General features: G+C 39.5%; 1 protein-coding gene across 10 annotated transcripts in view; it reads left to right on the forward strand.

The window, feature by feature from the left end:
• DNM3 (dynamin 3) overlaps window positions 1-14,020 on the forward strand; it is a 171,236-nt gene that overhangs the window by 93,590 nt on the left and 63,626 nt on the right. For 9 of the 10 annotated variants that reach the window (XR_003530162.1, XM_027658458.1, XM_027658453.1 and 6 more), the window contains one exon: window positions 10,746-10,855. Coding sequence is in view for 9 of the 10 variants with exons in the window: in XM_027658458.1 (XP_027514259.1) it covers window positions 10,746-10,855 (110 nt within the window). In the remaining variant the exon portion in view is untranslated. Of the gene's footprint in view, window positions 1-3,225; window positions 3,316-10,745; window positions 10,856-14,020 lie in introns of those variants that run through there. The other variant, XM_027658462.1, reaches the window with a different exon arrangement.

A 14,020-nucleotide genomic window follows, 5' to 3' on the forward strand; every position in this document is an offset into this window, starting at 1 on the left:
TAAAAATTCAACGTTTTTGCAGGCGTTTCAACTTTCAGAGTTCAATACTCCTTTTTTGTTGTCTTCTGTGTTTGCAGTAATGTCGTTACCTCTTGCATTACCATTGTTTGTTTAGAGTTCTTAAACTCCTGGAGGCTTTCTAAGCCATTGTCCATTTTGTAGGTTCTTTGAAATAACTGAGGTTAAGCACATGTAGACAGTGCTGCTGGAGAAAAAATTTACGCCTTGGTTATTGAGTCTTTAAAAATCTTATTTTCATAATATCATTTCACCAACGATAGCTATCCAAGCTGCACGTTGCAGATTTTTAGAGCATGATGAAGACAGCTCTTACAGCTATTTTGATCATTGGTTGGAGGTTTTTTTCCTTAGGAAAGAGCTCCTTCCCTAATTGTGCTCTTGGGGAGTCCAACTGACAGTATCTTAACAAAGATGATTAAGTAAATGCAGGTGTTTGTCATCTTAACACAACCCCTAGTCTACACAATGGTGTATTCAATCTGCATTTTCCTCCCTAAGCAAACAGCATGAAATAAAAGAGGGTGTTAGGTATGAATCAGAGTAATACTTGATTGCAGGAATCCAGACATGGGAGAACTGGAATTCTTTAAAGATGATGTTATTTTATACAGAGGAGAAATGACATATTTTTAAATGTCATTGCAAGAAAAGACAAGGTTTGGCATTAGTCTGGATTGGAAGAGATATGAAGAAAAGTAAGAAAACAATTAAAAATTATTTTGAATTGTTAGTAAGGTTGTTATTTTGTGATAGTCAGAGAATATATCTGCAAGATTCTTTATCTGGCAGTTCCTGAAGACCTCATTCACCATGCAAAAGCAAGGGAAATGCCTCCTCCTCCCAGGTGCTGATTCTCTTGAGAGATGAGATGTGCTCGTTGCTCACAGCAATGGTGATAGAGTCTCTGGTTGACTGGGAGTTTGTTACTGCTTTGCTGGAAATTAATCTGGCAGCCAGAAGCATGACAGATGTTGTCTTCTGACTTGAGCACCCCGCTCCCCCTAGTGCCCCTCACAGTGGTAGTCCAGCTTTGTTCCCAGGTCTGGGTTGTGACAGCGCACGATCTGCCTCTTAGCAGAAGCCTCTGGCTGTCTCCTCCAATGTGGGGAAACTGATACTACATGACTGAAGATGTGCTGGAAGTTGGTGCTTGCCAAGTGTTTAATTTGCCTGTTTCTTAGCCATGTGCTCTTCTCTAGATGGCTGCAAACATAGCTTTGGATGATCTGTTATGGATGTGGGCATGGTCTGCTCTGAGCCTGTGGGAGACGTGCCAGCGGTGACAAGGATGGACAGTCTCTAAGGCTTTGCTGTTATGTGTTATCCTGTCCCTGTGGTTGAGCAAGGGCACAAAGGTGAGCTTGTATGGAGCTCACAAAGGTGATCTGTCATTAAATTAATCAAGTTCTGCCACCACGCAAAAGGGCAGCGATAACACTTGAACAGTCTGTGGTTATTTCCGTTCGAGGAGGTCTCCTCGAGGGAGCTGGAGGGGCTCAGCCTGGGGAAAAGGAGGCTCAGGGGAGACCTTATCACTCTCTATAACTCCCTGACAGGAGGTTGTAGCCAGGTGGGGATGGTCTTTTCTCCCAGGTAACAAGCAACAGGACAAGAGTAAACGGCCTCAAGTTGCACCAGGGGAAGTTTAGGTTGGATCTTAGGGAAAATTTCTTTTTTTCTTGGATGTTCTACTAACCTTTTTTTCCACGTTCCCCATGCCCACGTTGGTCAGGTTCTTTTTTCTGACTTATTGTTCAGGGTTTGCTTTGATGAAATCTGCAATCCCCATTCACATTCCTGTGCCTACTGAAGCAGGTGATGTACATTAAGAAGCAGCTTCTGTCTTTAGTTAACCGAATAGAGACAATTTAAGGTCAGTTTGCTGAACAGCTTTGGCTATGAGCTTCAGGAGCATTTCAGTCTGGGACAGCTTCATGGAAACAGTCTTCCTGATGAATATTTCTAGGGAGATTTCAATCTAATAGCTATTAATTTCCAAGGACAGAGAGTTGCAGGTTTTCCTACACATCACTGTAATTATTTTAGGATATCTTCTTAACATTCTGAGACATCTCAAAACCTTCCCTTGAAGATTTGATGGCATTAGGTCACTTAACATTTGAAGGTAATGCTCTTGATATAAAGTAGAAATAGTATTTTGTGATTATGGTGTATTCAGGTTTTTTCTGTGGATTTAATATAGGAACATCCCCAGGGCTACTTATTTTATTAAAAACAGAGATATGTTGTTATGATAGAGTAAGCAGGTGGTTTTTTTGCTCTTTTCTTATAATTCAACAGTTTTCCTTTAAAGAAGTTAAGAAGCTGGACATATTATGTACAGCAAGGAACGAGATAGTTTCAGACCGTTGTTTCAGAAGTTAATGTTTTCCATGATCCAAGTATCTTGGCTTGATTTAAAAAAATAAAAAAGAAAAAAAGCATGAAAAAAAATCTGAAGTGTACCTTTCAAAAAATGCTGCTATAAAAAAAAATAAAAAGGAGGGGTGGTAGGGGAGAAGTCTTGACACCAGAAGCTCTGTCACAGCAGAGTTTCTCTCGGATGTCTGGAAAAAGTCTTATACTTCTGGGATGCTTTCCAAAATATTTTCAGTGACCATTGCCACAGGCGTGAACTTCTTAATGCATTTTGCAGTAATCTGCACCACAGTAAAATTGATTACTGTCTGAAAGCTTTTCATGATAACAAGCAAGTAGGGCAGTATAAATGCCATGAATTAATTTGCCTGTATGCATTATGTTGCATCTTCAGGAGTCTTGCAGAGACAGATGTGTCACCTCAGGAAAATCCTACTTCATTTTTTTTTTTACGTAATTATGTAATTGCATATTTTCTTATTTGAATTTTAGTAAAAAGGATTCTGCTTCCTCATGAGGATGTGGTGTCTCTCCAGATACTTCAGTTAGTACCCAAGGAAAGATATCTGGTGGCTTCCTGAGTTTGAGCTTTTCTAGGATTCACTTTATAGAAATTGAAATGCATACAAAAACCAGAAGACTTTTAAGAAATGCCTTTCCAGCAGAAAACAAGGGTGCTGTACCAAAGGTGCATCTTCTCCATGTACCTAACAAGGAATTTCAGGAAGCTCATACATGAGAGGTTCTCTTTCTATGTACAACTTAAGGGAATCCAGGAAGCTGAGAATACAGTTCAACTTACTGGTTTTTTCCATATTATCTTAGTATTCCTAATGCAAGAGATCACTAGAACTGGAGAAGTTCATCCACCCAGACCATCACCTTCTCAAGACTGAAATCTGAGCTACACTGCCATTCAAAGAGAATAGGTTTTAAGAACTATGTTTTTTTCTGTAAATAAAAAAAATCCCACCACTAAAACATATGTGTGTGTGCATATATATAAATATTTTGACATACACACATATATGTGTATTAAGCGAAATTGTAAACTGCATGAATGAAAAGCTGTACACAACTGAAAAAAGCCAGATCTTGCAGACACTGGGGTGTCCTTGTCCCTCTGTGCCCTCTGCCAGCACAGACATCCTGCACCAAAGCCCTTCATCTTCCACTATCGCTCCCACAAACCTCTGTGGTTGCTGGATGATCTGCAGTAGGTGAAGAGGAAAAAAATAAAAACTTGAGCACCAGTAGAGAAAAACAAGCTGTCCTAAGCAGGCTTCATTGCAAGGGATAAAAAGGTCAAAGGATACTTTTTTTCCCCCTCTCTACCTTCGGATCAGCCACTAGACTCATCCAGCAGAATTTTTCCAGACTGTCACTGGTTCATCAGTCGGGGCTTTCTCTCAGTTTTAAATGCCAGCACCACTTTAGTTCAGAGGAATTGCTGGCTGCTTTCCCAGACAAGATTTCCCAAATTCAAAATGACCTTTCAAGATCCTAACTAATAGGAGCTAAACAGAGATTTCCTCTTCATCAGGCTCTTTCTCAGATTGATCCTTTTACTGACAGCACAGACCAGTGAAAGACCAGCCCTTCACTTGTGATAATAAACACCTCTTTGGGGAGGGGCAATCTCAGATCACATTGATTTTGTTATATATTTCAGAAACTATTACCCTTCTGTTTGATGCATTGATTATGTAAAGGCACAGGGAGTACCAGTGAAATTACTGGGTTTCTTCTTTTTTTATTTATTTAATCCTGCCATTCAGGCTCTGCATGAATGCAGTGGAATGCCTACTCAGCCACCCCAATTATTGAGGGAGATGAGAGATGGACAGTGGAAAAGATGTTTATCTGGGTACCATAACATGGGCACTGCTGTGCAGGCACATCCCCATGGAGTTAGCTTGGTGCAGCAGGTTTGTTAGCTCCCACTCAAGGGCAAGCTTGCTGAGCACTCTGCAAGGATTCTGTGCCCCCCAGGCAAGGAGAAGGAGGAATTTGGGGCTGTCCAGCTCTGAGCAGGTGGGCTGTGTGGTTTTGCTCTGATGGGTGCTCCAGAAATGCAAGCAGCAACTTCAACTCCCTAGAAATCCTGAATTAGAGTTGGAAACCTGTGCTGCAAAATAGTGATGTACAGATAGCCTTTACTGATGTCCTTCTGCAAAGTCTTCAAATGTAGCAGGATAGTAAACTCCTTTCAAGAAAGACACCATTGATCATTTTTTGAAAGGACGAAGTATTTCAAATATGGAGTTGTGAACTCTTGTGGTTCTGTTCCTGAAGAAGTTTGGGCAGGAGGAAATTGCAGAAACAAATATAATACTGGTTCTTATGAAAGAAAAATATGAACCAGACTAAGGACTGATTTAACATTAGCATCAGGTTTAGTCCCATAGTTGAATTCAGAAGAAACAGCAGAGATATAACAAGCCTCAAGTTTTTTTTATAATATGTTGTGGGAAAAGATACTAAAAGATTGGGAAAAAATTGGAAGTGTCAGAAGTATGCATCATTACCTAGAAAAGATAGTACAAATGCAAAATAACTAAAAATAACTAAAACCTGAAATAGCTTGATTCTATCATTAGATCTTTCTTTTTTCAGCTACAGTTTCAGCTTTGATTTGTATCAGAAACTGATTATTTCAACCATGGTGAAAGATAGAGACTTTTAACACCAAAAGAATGTAAGGTTTGATATTTGTGCTCTTTGCAGTGTGCTCTGTTCTTCTGACAGTCTGGCTTATCACCCTGAGCCGCTGTCACATTTTTGTCTTGAGTTTTTCAATTTGGAGTTGACTGTGGAAGACTAAAAGGAGAGGTGCATCGATGGAAGAAACATGTTCTTCTCATCTGCAACTTATTAAGTATTCTTTTGCTGTGCTTTTCATAAAAACATTAGAATATTTATGTATTCATTGTTTTGCTGTTAAAGCAGCTCCTTCTTCATTTTATAGACACGTTAGAGTTATGTTTTCTACAGCTGTACCCAGGAGCACGTTCAGACCTCAATCCCACACTAAGTTGTCTTTAATAAAATAACTTTTGTTGTTTTTCTTCAAAATTTTGCAGTAATGTGTGAGAATATCATGCTTCATTTTTCAGAGTATGCTTTAAAACCAAATGTGGTGAAGCAGAGACCATTGTGAAGATGCTGTGTGGCTTTCTCAACTGAGAGAGAAATAGACACTGAAATAGAAACGCAGTCAGATTCTCTTGAGTATATTTAAGGTTATATGGTTAACTCTTGGATATTGATTTAAAGGTATTGATATAAAGGTTGCTATGAGGCATCTTAAGAGTTTGCACTTTCATCAGAGTAGGATATTTGCACTGCCAGTGAGAGCTCCTGGGTGTAAACAAGTCTGAGCCTTTCCTTTTTGGGAGTAAACAGGCACAGGCTGCTGGTATTTCCTTATACTTCCTATTATTTTTCTTCTTTCTTTAATATATATCACTCTTGCTCAGCAGGTTCACAAGACACCACTTCTTGTGTCTCTGTAAAATGCAGGTACTGATCTGGCCATATAAAATAGTACAGTACTATAGAACATCTTTCTTTTGGGGATTATTTTCTGCCTCTGCTGCCTTAAGTGCTTTACCAAATAGCTGCTTGGCTTTGGGGTTCCACCTACACATTTTAGTGCCCTGATTGCAGGATACCTTAATGATGCTCTGCCATCAGTAGCTGCTGGCAGAAACAAGGTGGAGCCAGCAGCTACTGATGGCAGGGCACTAAAATGCATTGTCAGGTAAGTATTAGCCCCAATCTATTAATGTGCAAACAAATACAGAGAGTAGTACAGTGCTGGTCTGGAAATCTAATTCAGAGGCAGAAATGCCAACCTTTTTCTCTGCTGTTCCCAAGCTTTATTTCAAAGCTGTCCTTCTTCAGTTTATGATTTTAAAGCACTTCACTCTTTTGCCTTGTTAATGCCTCATATTAATGGCAGAGGCCTTTTGTGGATACCCACATTTGCTGTCAGTGCATGGTAAATGCTCTTGGGTTTGTACTTTCAGTAGAAATGATGCAGAGAATGAATCCTGCTGTGCCAACTATTACAGTTTTTATTGGTGCCAACTATTCCAGTATGGCTTCCTCTTTCAGTTGGGAGCTTGTTTTTTTGGAGCTGCTGGTCCCCACAGTCCCCATAGACAGGTTTGGGTTGGTGTCATGACCCTCCATGTGGAAGCTGGTGTTCTAAAAAGTTAGGAAGTGGTGAGCAAACCAGCCCAATTCTCCTTGACGAAACTGAAAGTGTTATTAGGCCAACATGGGCTCAGACCTACCTTTCAGAATCTGAGTATCGTGTGTTTGAATTGTCCTGCACGAACTTTCCTGCTGTTTTCTTGGGGAGTAGAGTCTGTCCTGTGGCTGGTGCTGCACTGTAGCCATCCTGAAGTGACAAATAAAAATGAGAATCACCTTTGATAACTGGAAGAAGTTGAAGTAATTTAACAAGTTCTTTTCTTTGAAGCAAAGTTAGCTGACATTGTGTCCAAGGTTTCTTATGCTGTTCTGACTGAGCCTAAAAGTTCCAAAAGCAGAGAATAATTTTTGAAGCGGTTTCTGCCCCTGGCTGAAAATGCAATGGAGTTCATTAGCCTGGAAGTGCTGGCTGAGTCCCTGCTGGGAGAAGGGGAGCTGCTGTTGTATTTTTTGTATCCCTTGTGCCATTTTGGACTTCAGAAGTATTTATTTTTAGTACATTTAAACACTGCAGAAGGAAGGGGCAGTTGTAATATGGCATATTTACATCATGCTGTCAGTTCCTGGCAGCTTACTTGCCTGTCGGAGAACAGAACTAGTCCATTAAGGATGTGAGTGCTACTTAGGCCCAGGAGTGGTGAAAACATCGTCTCCAGGGTGGGAAGGCTCCCCAGGCCAGCAGGTTAGTTTGTTTTTCTAAGGTGGAGTACGGGGAATTTTTTTTCATGTCACAGGAACAGGAATGGGCCATGCTGCCTCCCACTTTTTCCTTCTTCTCCTCTGCTCTGGAAAAAGAGAGGCAAAGTCTCTACGTGGGATCAGCATGTGCTGGTTTTTCCCCTCATGTCACGCTTAAGTTCTCTGCCCCATTATAAAAATAAAAATCTATAAATAAAAAAGAACAAATGCTGAGTGGGACAAACTGGACCCACAGTTATGTGCATGTAGTCACTCATAGAAGTGTGCCTAGCCCCATTCCTTCCAGGCTTCATGCATTCCCTGTTTCTTACCCTGTCAGCCTCTTAGGAGGGGAAACATGCACAGATAGTCCTGGCTGAAGCTTTTTTTGCCCTACCACAACATAAAATTAATTGAACTTAGGCTGAAATGCTGTTGGGCTCATATGCTGTTGAATTAGCTCGTTCTCCATTTACGTATATTTTCCCCCATTTGGGGTGAGGGGAGAGGTGCAAAAAAATCGCAATGAGTTTTGCTGCCATGCTTCAATGTCACAGTAATACCTTTCTCCTGGAATTAGGCAGTATTTAGCTCTGATCTCTCATATGTGACATGCTGTCTCTGTTTGCCTCCAGCACAGGCACCCTATGATTTCCCTTTCTTGGAAACTGCCCTGTCTCAGCATGTGGGTAGGAGGCCATGTAAATAAATACCAACCACTTCTTAGCCTTCAGTAGGCATTTCCTTTTTCCTGGTGGCTGCAGAAGAAACACTTTCTCACAGTTTGGCATCAAACATTTATATAACTTTCTTGCTTGTGGAACTTTTGTTTAGACAATCAGATTCTTGGTATAGTTTTTTCATCAGTTTCTATTTTTATTCATCTGTGATTGCTTGGTTTGCCAGTAAATAATGTCTGTCAGAACAAACACTTCATAAGAAACTTCTTGATTTTTTTGTAATTGAATATTAAATCATTATAAGCTTATTCTGTGATACCAAAAGATAAGTTTTAAAGCAAAAAATTAAGCTTATCTAGATTTTTTTTTTCTTAGTTATGATGGAATAAATCAGCCCAAATGGAATATTTCTGGCAAAATAGTACTTTTTGTATATAACTTCTCTTAAATTTTTGAAATAGAATACAAAGTAACTTACATTGCCATGCAGTCCAGCTTTCAAATGAAAAAACATATTTGCTTATAATACAAAGTTTAATATATGAATTTACATACTAGAATATTTTTCAAGTGTTCGTCACTTTGTCAAGGCACCAAAGCTACAATGCTGTCACCACTATTTAGGACATAAGTTAATAACAGCAAAATCATGTCAATGAAAATCAGTATTAGAAGGCAATGGACTTCTAATTTTCATACATAAATATCTGATCTGCAAGTTCTTTATTTAGCGTCTTTTGCTATTATTTTTTTTTTATTGGTAAGTTATGAGTTTACTTTGCTTAGTTTTATTTATCTCAGTGGTAATACTCACTGAATGGATGGCAGTGCAGTGTCCTTTCAGGGACAGCCCCCAAGCTTCAGAGAGCATATATTCCCTGGAAGTAGAATATAGATATGAACTGTGATAAGCAGCTATAGAGTGGCACAGAACTAGACTCCTTCATGGCAGTTGTTGTTAGATGAGAGGGTGAGGAATATACGTATGTGTGAGCTTTTGTGAGTAATAATTTCTAGGATGGCTAAGCCAGAAGTAGTTCGAAAATCCATCAGATACTTTTTGTGTTATTTACTGAATTTGATAACTTTTGGATTCAGAAAACAAGACAGTAGAAGCCATGCTTTTCCAGAAGGCTTTTGAAATATGCTTTTTCCTCTACTGAGGCCTGGTATGAGGCTGTCTAGGAAAGTGAGCTGTTATTGGACATGTCACTGTATTTTTATAGTTTCACTCTTAAGGCCTTTCTCATCCAGTTTAGTTTTGCAATCTGCTGAAGCTTAGCCAAGTTGAATTGCATCTGCCCTCCCAGAACACACAGCCTAGTGAGGCCTCCTTCCAGTTCTGTGCACTGGAAGTGACTCCAGTGTATGTCTTCTGGGAAACATGTATTGAGACGAACTAATCCTAGTTTGGATTGTCCCTTTGTCCTGTTTTGTGGCAGACAATAAACCGTAATCCCATGCATAGTTCTTACTTGAGCCAAGCCCCAAAAGGGATATCCCAGTCCAGAGTACTCCAGCGAGGGTAGTGGTGGTGCTGGACTTTACAGCTGGCTCTGCTGGTGGCTGGGAGGGACGAGTCAGCATTGCTTCACGATGGCAGATAAGGGACTGTAAAGGAATCCAAACGTCTCCAGCTTTGGTGAGTTATTGAAATTCTGTAGAACCATTGGGTAGCCAAATTCACGGGAACCCCATTTAGTATCCACAGCACAAATTCCAGGGCATAATTCCTCTCCCCACTCCATGACCGCCATGGTAATGGCACCAGCCTTAACAGTACCTTAGTGGCTTTTAAAAACTGTTAAACTGTACCCTTGTCTGCAATGTTACTGTGATGTGCAAGACCAGAATGAGGCTGGAGAGGGTGCAAATGTCACCCCTCTTGTCTTTGGATCGCTTCTATTTAGCATCAGGTGTGTTGGCAAAGCAAAATGGAGGAGTTTGCTTTGGTTTATCCATCAGTGCAAGGACATCAAGGAAGTTTACCATAATGGAAACAGCTAATAATCTGAGGGCGTTTTTGTTCTTACATGATTCATTAGCTCAGGAGTGTTACTAGTCCTTAATTGGGAGTGACAGGAAGGAAGGAACTTAGAAAAGGTGAAATTACAGTGATTGTACTGTAAATGAGGGTTGTGATGAAACTGCCCAAGGAGTTGGCTACAGCAAGAGTTAGTAGATCATTCCTATTTGGAGAAATAAGATGGTTAGATTAGGGTCTGATCTTGTTTGTAGATTATACATATAAAACCTTGATAATAGTATGATTTTGATTGATTTGTATGGGTTTTGTATTTTTCAGTGGAGGAATGAAAATTTACTGATTGGCTCATCAAATGCCACTCTAAATAATTAATAAGAGTAATTCAAAGTAGAGATTGATTTTATGTTACTGGTTACTCCAGTTGCTATGCAGGCATGGTAGAAGAGTTTTTTATTGATCAGACACATTTTAGTAAAGTTTGACCCTTTCCTTTTTAGAATTCAGAGGAATGAAGAATAATAAATGTAGATGCTTATGTGTTTGATGTGAAATTTTTGTAATAAGAAATGTTTTAAAAGGGCCAGTGAAAAAGCAGAACTGAAATTAAGGTTTCATTTCTCTTGCAGGTATGTCTATGAAAGATAAGCAGACATTTAAATTTTGGGTATTTTCTTATAATAGCAAATGTACCAAGGTCATTACCAATTAAACAGAGCTTGCTGAGATCAGGTTTTTTTGAGACTTCTCACATATTGTTGTTTTAATCTATTCTTTTCTAGGAGAAAGAGAAGAAATATATGCTTCCTTTGGACAACTTGAAAGTGCGAGATGTTGAAAAGAGCTTCATGTCAAGCAAACATATCTTTGCATTGTTTAACACGGAGCAGAGGTGAGAAAATGTGCTATTCTGGAGATACTTCTATAAAATTATTATCTAGCTGAGCATTTTAATAACTATAAGAGCAGTTCTGGTATTTCCACCATGTTGAATACACAAGCATCTCGATATTCCTGATTTATCTGTTTCTTTGCTGTTGCATAACCATGGGATGAAAGGTTAGTGTCCTCCAAGCCACTCGTGGGGGGAAACAAGTCCATGATGAGTCATGTCATTCTTCCGTATGGCTGAATAATCATCTCCTGATCCTATTTTTGTTTTCTTTGGCAATCACCTAGGCTTACCAAAACATTCATGACTTCTGTACCTTGTGACCAGATTCAGCTGGAGTAAATCACAAAAGCATCATTGCTTTTCACTTTCTCCAGTGGAAAATCTTGCCTGTCTTTAATCTGGGGAGTCACTTGATTGTTTGTTTGGGTTTAAACACTGCTGAATGAGATTTCTCCACTTCTCCAATTAATAGAATCTTTGGTTTTGTAGTTTTTGCCCTGCACTTTTCCTTTCAGACTCCATCCTCTGATTTTTGTAGTGCAGGTGCCCTGTGGGAGCCTGCTCCTCATGCACAGCCAATTCAGATTGCTGTGCACAAATAAGGCAAGGAAATGTGACAAAAGACGTGCAAGTGACCTGTAAATTTTTTTGTTTTACTGAGGAGGAGAGTTGCGTGTGTAGCTGTATCAGTGGAATTGCATTTTAGCAGATAAAGGACATTTTTGCTAAGTTCTTTTTCAGGAAAATAGTTTAAGTGAAATGTAGGGGTAGCTACATTCTTCTGCTGTGTCCCTTCACACCTGCTTCTCCCTCACATCACTAAAGCTTGGCAATACCTTCAGGTGTTCAAGATGATGAGGGCTGGATGTCCCTGCAGAGCCAGCTGTTGTTGCTCCTGAACTGGCTAGAAATAGTGGCCAGAACTTTCAGAAGCAAGAAATTCCCCTCCCTCCTGCAAAGCAAAAGCAAAGCATGGGGTTTCTGGGCTGTGGGGTTTCTGGGCTGTTGGGTTTCTGCTGGCCCCAGAAACGTGAGGGTGCAATGTGAGTCTGGCTTTGAACTACCCATGGAGGCACTGCCTGTGTCTGCTGACACCCTCAGCCAGCCTGGATGGGGACATGGTCTGCTGGGAGATGCCCTTTGAAAGTATGTCACACACATACTAGCTGGGAATAAGATTTCAAACACTCAACCACTTAAATTTCTGAAGCACAGAAAAAAGCTCTGAAAAACTTGTTATGTTTTTAAAAAACATACATGATTTTCAGATGCTAGAAATGCATGTGATTCTGATTCTGCTGTAGATACATGTGAATTACCCTGGTGTTGCAGACACATCAGTCAAGAAAGGTAACTGCCCTGGTGGCCTGATATCAGTTGTACATATTAAGTTCCTTCCATGAGAAATTTGTTAATTTTAGTTCATTGTTTCTCCTTTGATTTGGCTAATGGCTTTGAATATTGTCGTTGTCTTAAATATTAGTCATTGAACTGCTGTGAAAATCCAAGAGAAGCATGCATTTCCATTGGCAAGTTTGGGATTTATTTGGGTGTCATATAGCTGGACATTCACATTTTCACTTGATCTTTATACACACTGGACAGCAAGGATTTCAAAATCAGATGTCTAAAATGTTTGCCATGTCTGCAATAACCCTACCCCTTTGGGCTTGGAGTAGGAGCCTCTGCAAGCTGCTCTAAAAACATCCTTACATCTTCATGGGCATGTTAAGACATGACAGCACAGCAGTATGATGACAAAATACCTTTGCCTTAGGAGAGGCAGTTCATGGAGACAGTCTTCCAGCTTGAAAGGAGGCAGAAGTTGTTTTTGAAGAAATATTTATTGAATTCCAATTACAACAACAATTTCGCTGTTACTGTAAACCAGCTGATTTTTGATATTTCTAAAACTCTGCCTGCTGGCTCACATTGATCAAAACAAGATTAGTATCACTTTCCACTGTCTCCTCAATTCATAGATGTGTCAGTAGAAGCAGGAATATTGGTTCTCGAGTAGAGACTCTCTCCCCTATCCCAGATTCTTAGGGAAACTGAAACAGGGAATCGATAAAGATATGTTGCAATAAGGAGCCTTGTTGTTTTATTTTATGGTAACTTGTTGATTCCTGGTTTCTGATGGGGGGTGTGTGTGTGAATTTGGTCTGCCTTTCAAAATTCTTGTAAAAAAGTAATGTATTTTCTGGTTGGGGTTTTTTTGTTGGGGGGTGGTGGAGTGGTTGTTTTTTAATTAAAAAAACCTTAGCAACTGAGAAAGAAATCAGCTTTCAGAGTTTGCCCACTGAGGGTTCTGGTTATGGAACCATTTTGCTATTAAAGATGTAGATTGTTAAAGAACAAAGGCAAAATCATCTGTTCCAGCTTCCATGATGGCATGGAGATTATTCTGTATCTCTCCCCCCCCCCATAATTTGCAGCATTTTTTTTCCTTGACTGTGCTAACTTTCTTAATGTTCAATTAAGGTATTTTAATTTCCAAGTAAAATCCCTTTAGGAGAAGAATTTTAATAAGCTTGTTCTCTGTTTCATTCCCAGCCCCTCACTGCATAGGTATTTGCTTCAGCCATATGTTTCTGATACTGTACATTTCAATAGTTTCCTGGATTATGCACTGCATTTTTTCCATTTATGAAAACCTTTCCAGCTCTGAAATATAGTTACCAGGAAAATACTCCTTTCACTGCATAGAAGGAAAAACCATCTTGAGTTAGCTGAGACCTGGGGATAGATGCAGAAGGAAACTTAACAGTATCTGTCATTTTGATTTACTGCAGAAGTCAACAGTTCTCTGACAGGAATCAAATGTGACTGGGTAATGTAGAGTAAATGGAGACTGTGACGATTGATTTCACAGTGAAGATAAATTCTCATGAAATGAACATAATTGTGTGTTTATGAAAAGGCTATGTTGTGAAATAATTAAATTATTTTCCTGTTACTTTCTAATTAAACCTAAAAAAAAAAAAAGTGAGAGGAAAAAGGAAAGCTCTTGACCTGAAACAGATACAGCATTGGTTAAAGAATAGGAGGTTAGGTTTGTTTTTCAGCAAAAATAATTAATATGTTTAAAGTTTTTGAGTAGTCTATCTACTTAATTTATAGACACTATGGAAGACCTTTGCAGATGGATTCCTCTAGTTT

Source organism: Corapipo altera, unplaced genomic scaffold (genome assembly GCF_003945725.1).
Source record: "Corapipo altera isolate COAL_440 unplaced genomic scaffold, ASM394572v1 79, whole genome shotgun sequence".
In the NCBI taxonomy this organism is placed as follows: domain Eukaryota; kingdom Metazoa; phylum Chordata; class Aves; order Passeriformes; family Pipridae; genus Corapipo; species Corapipo altera.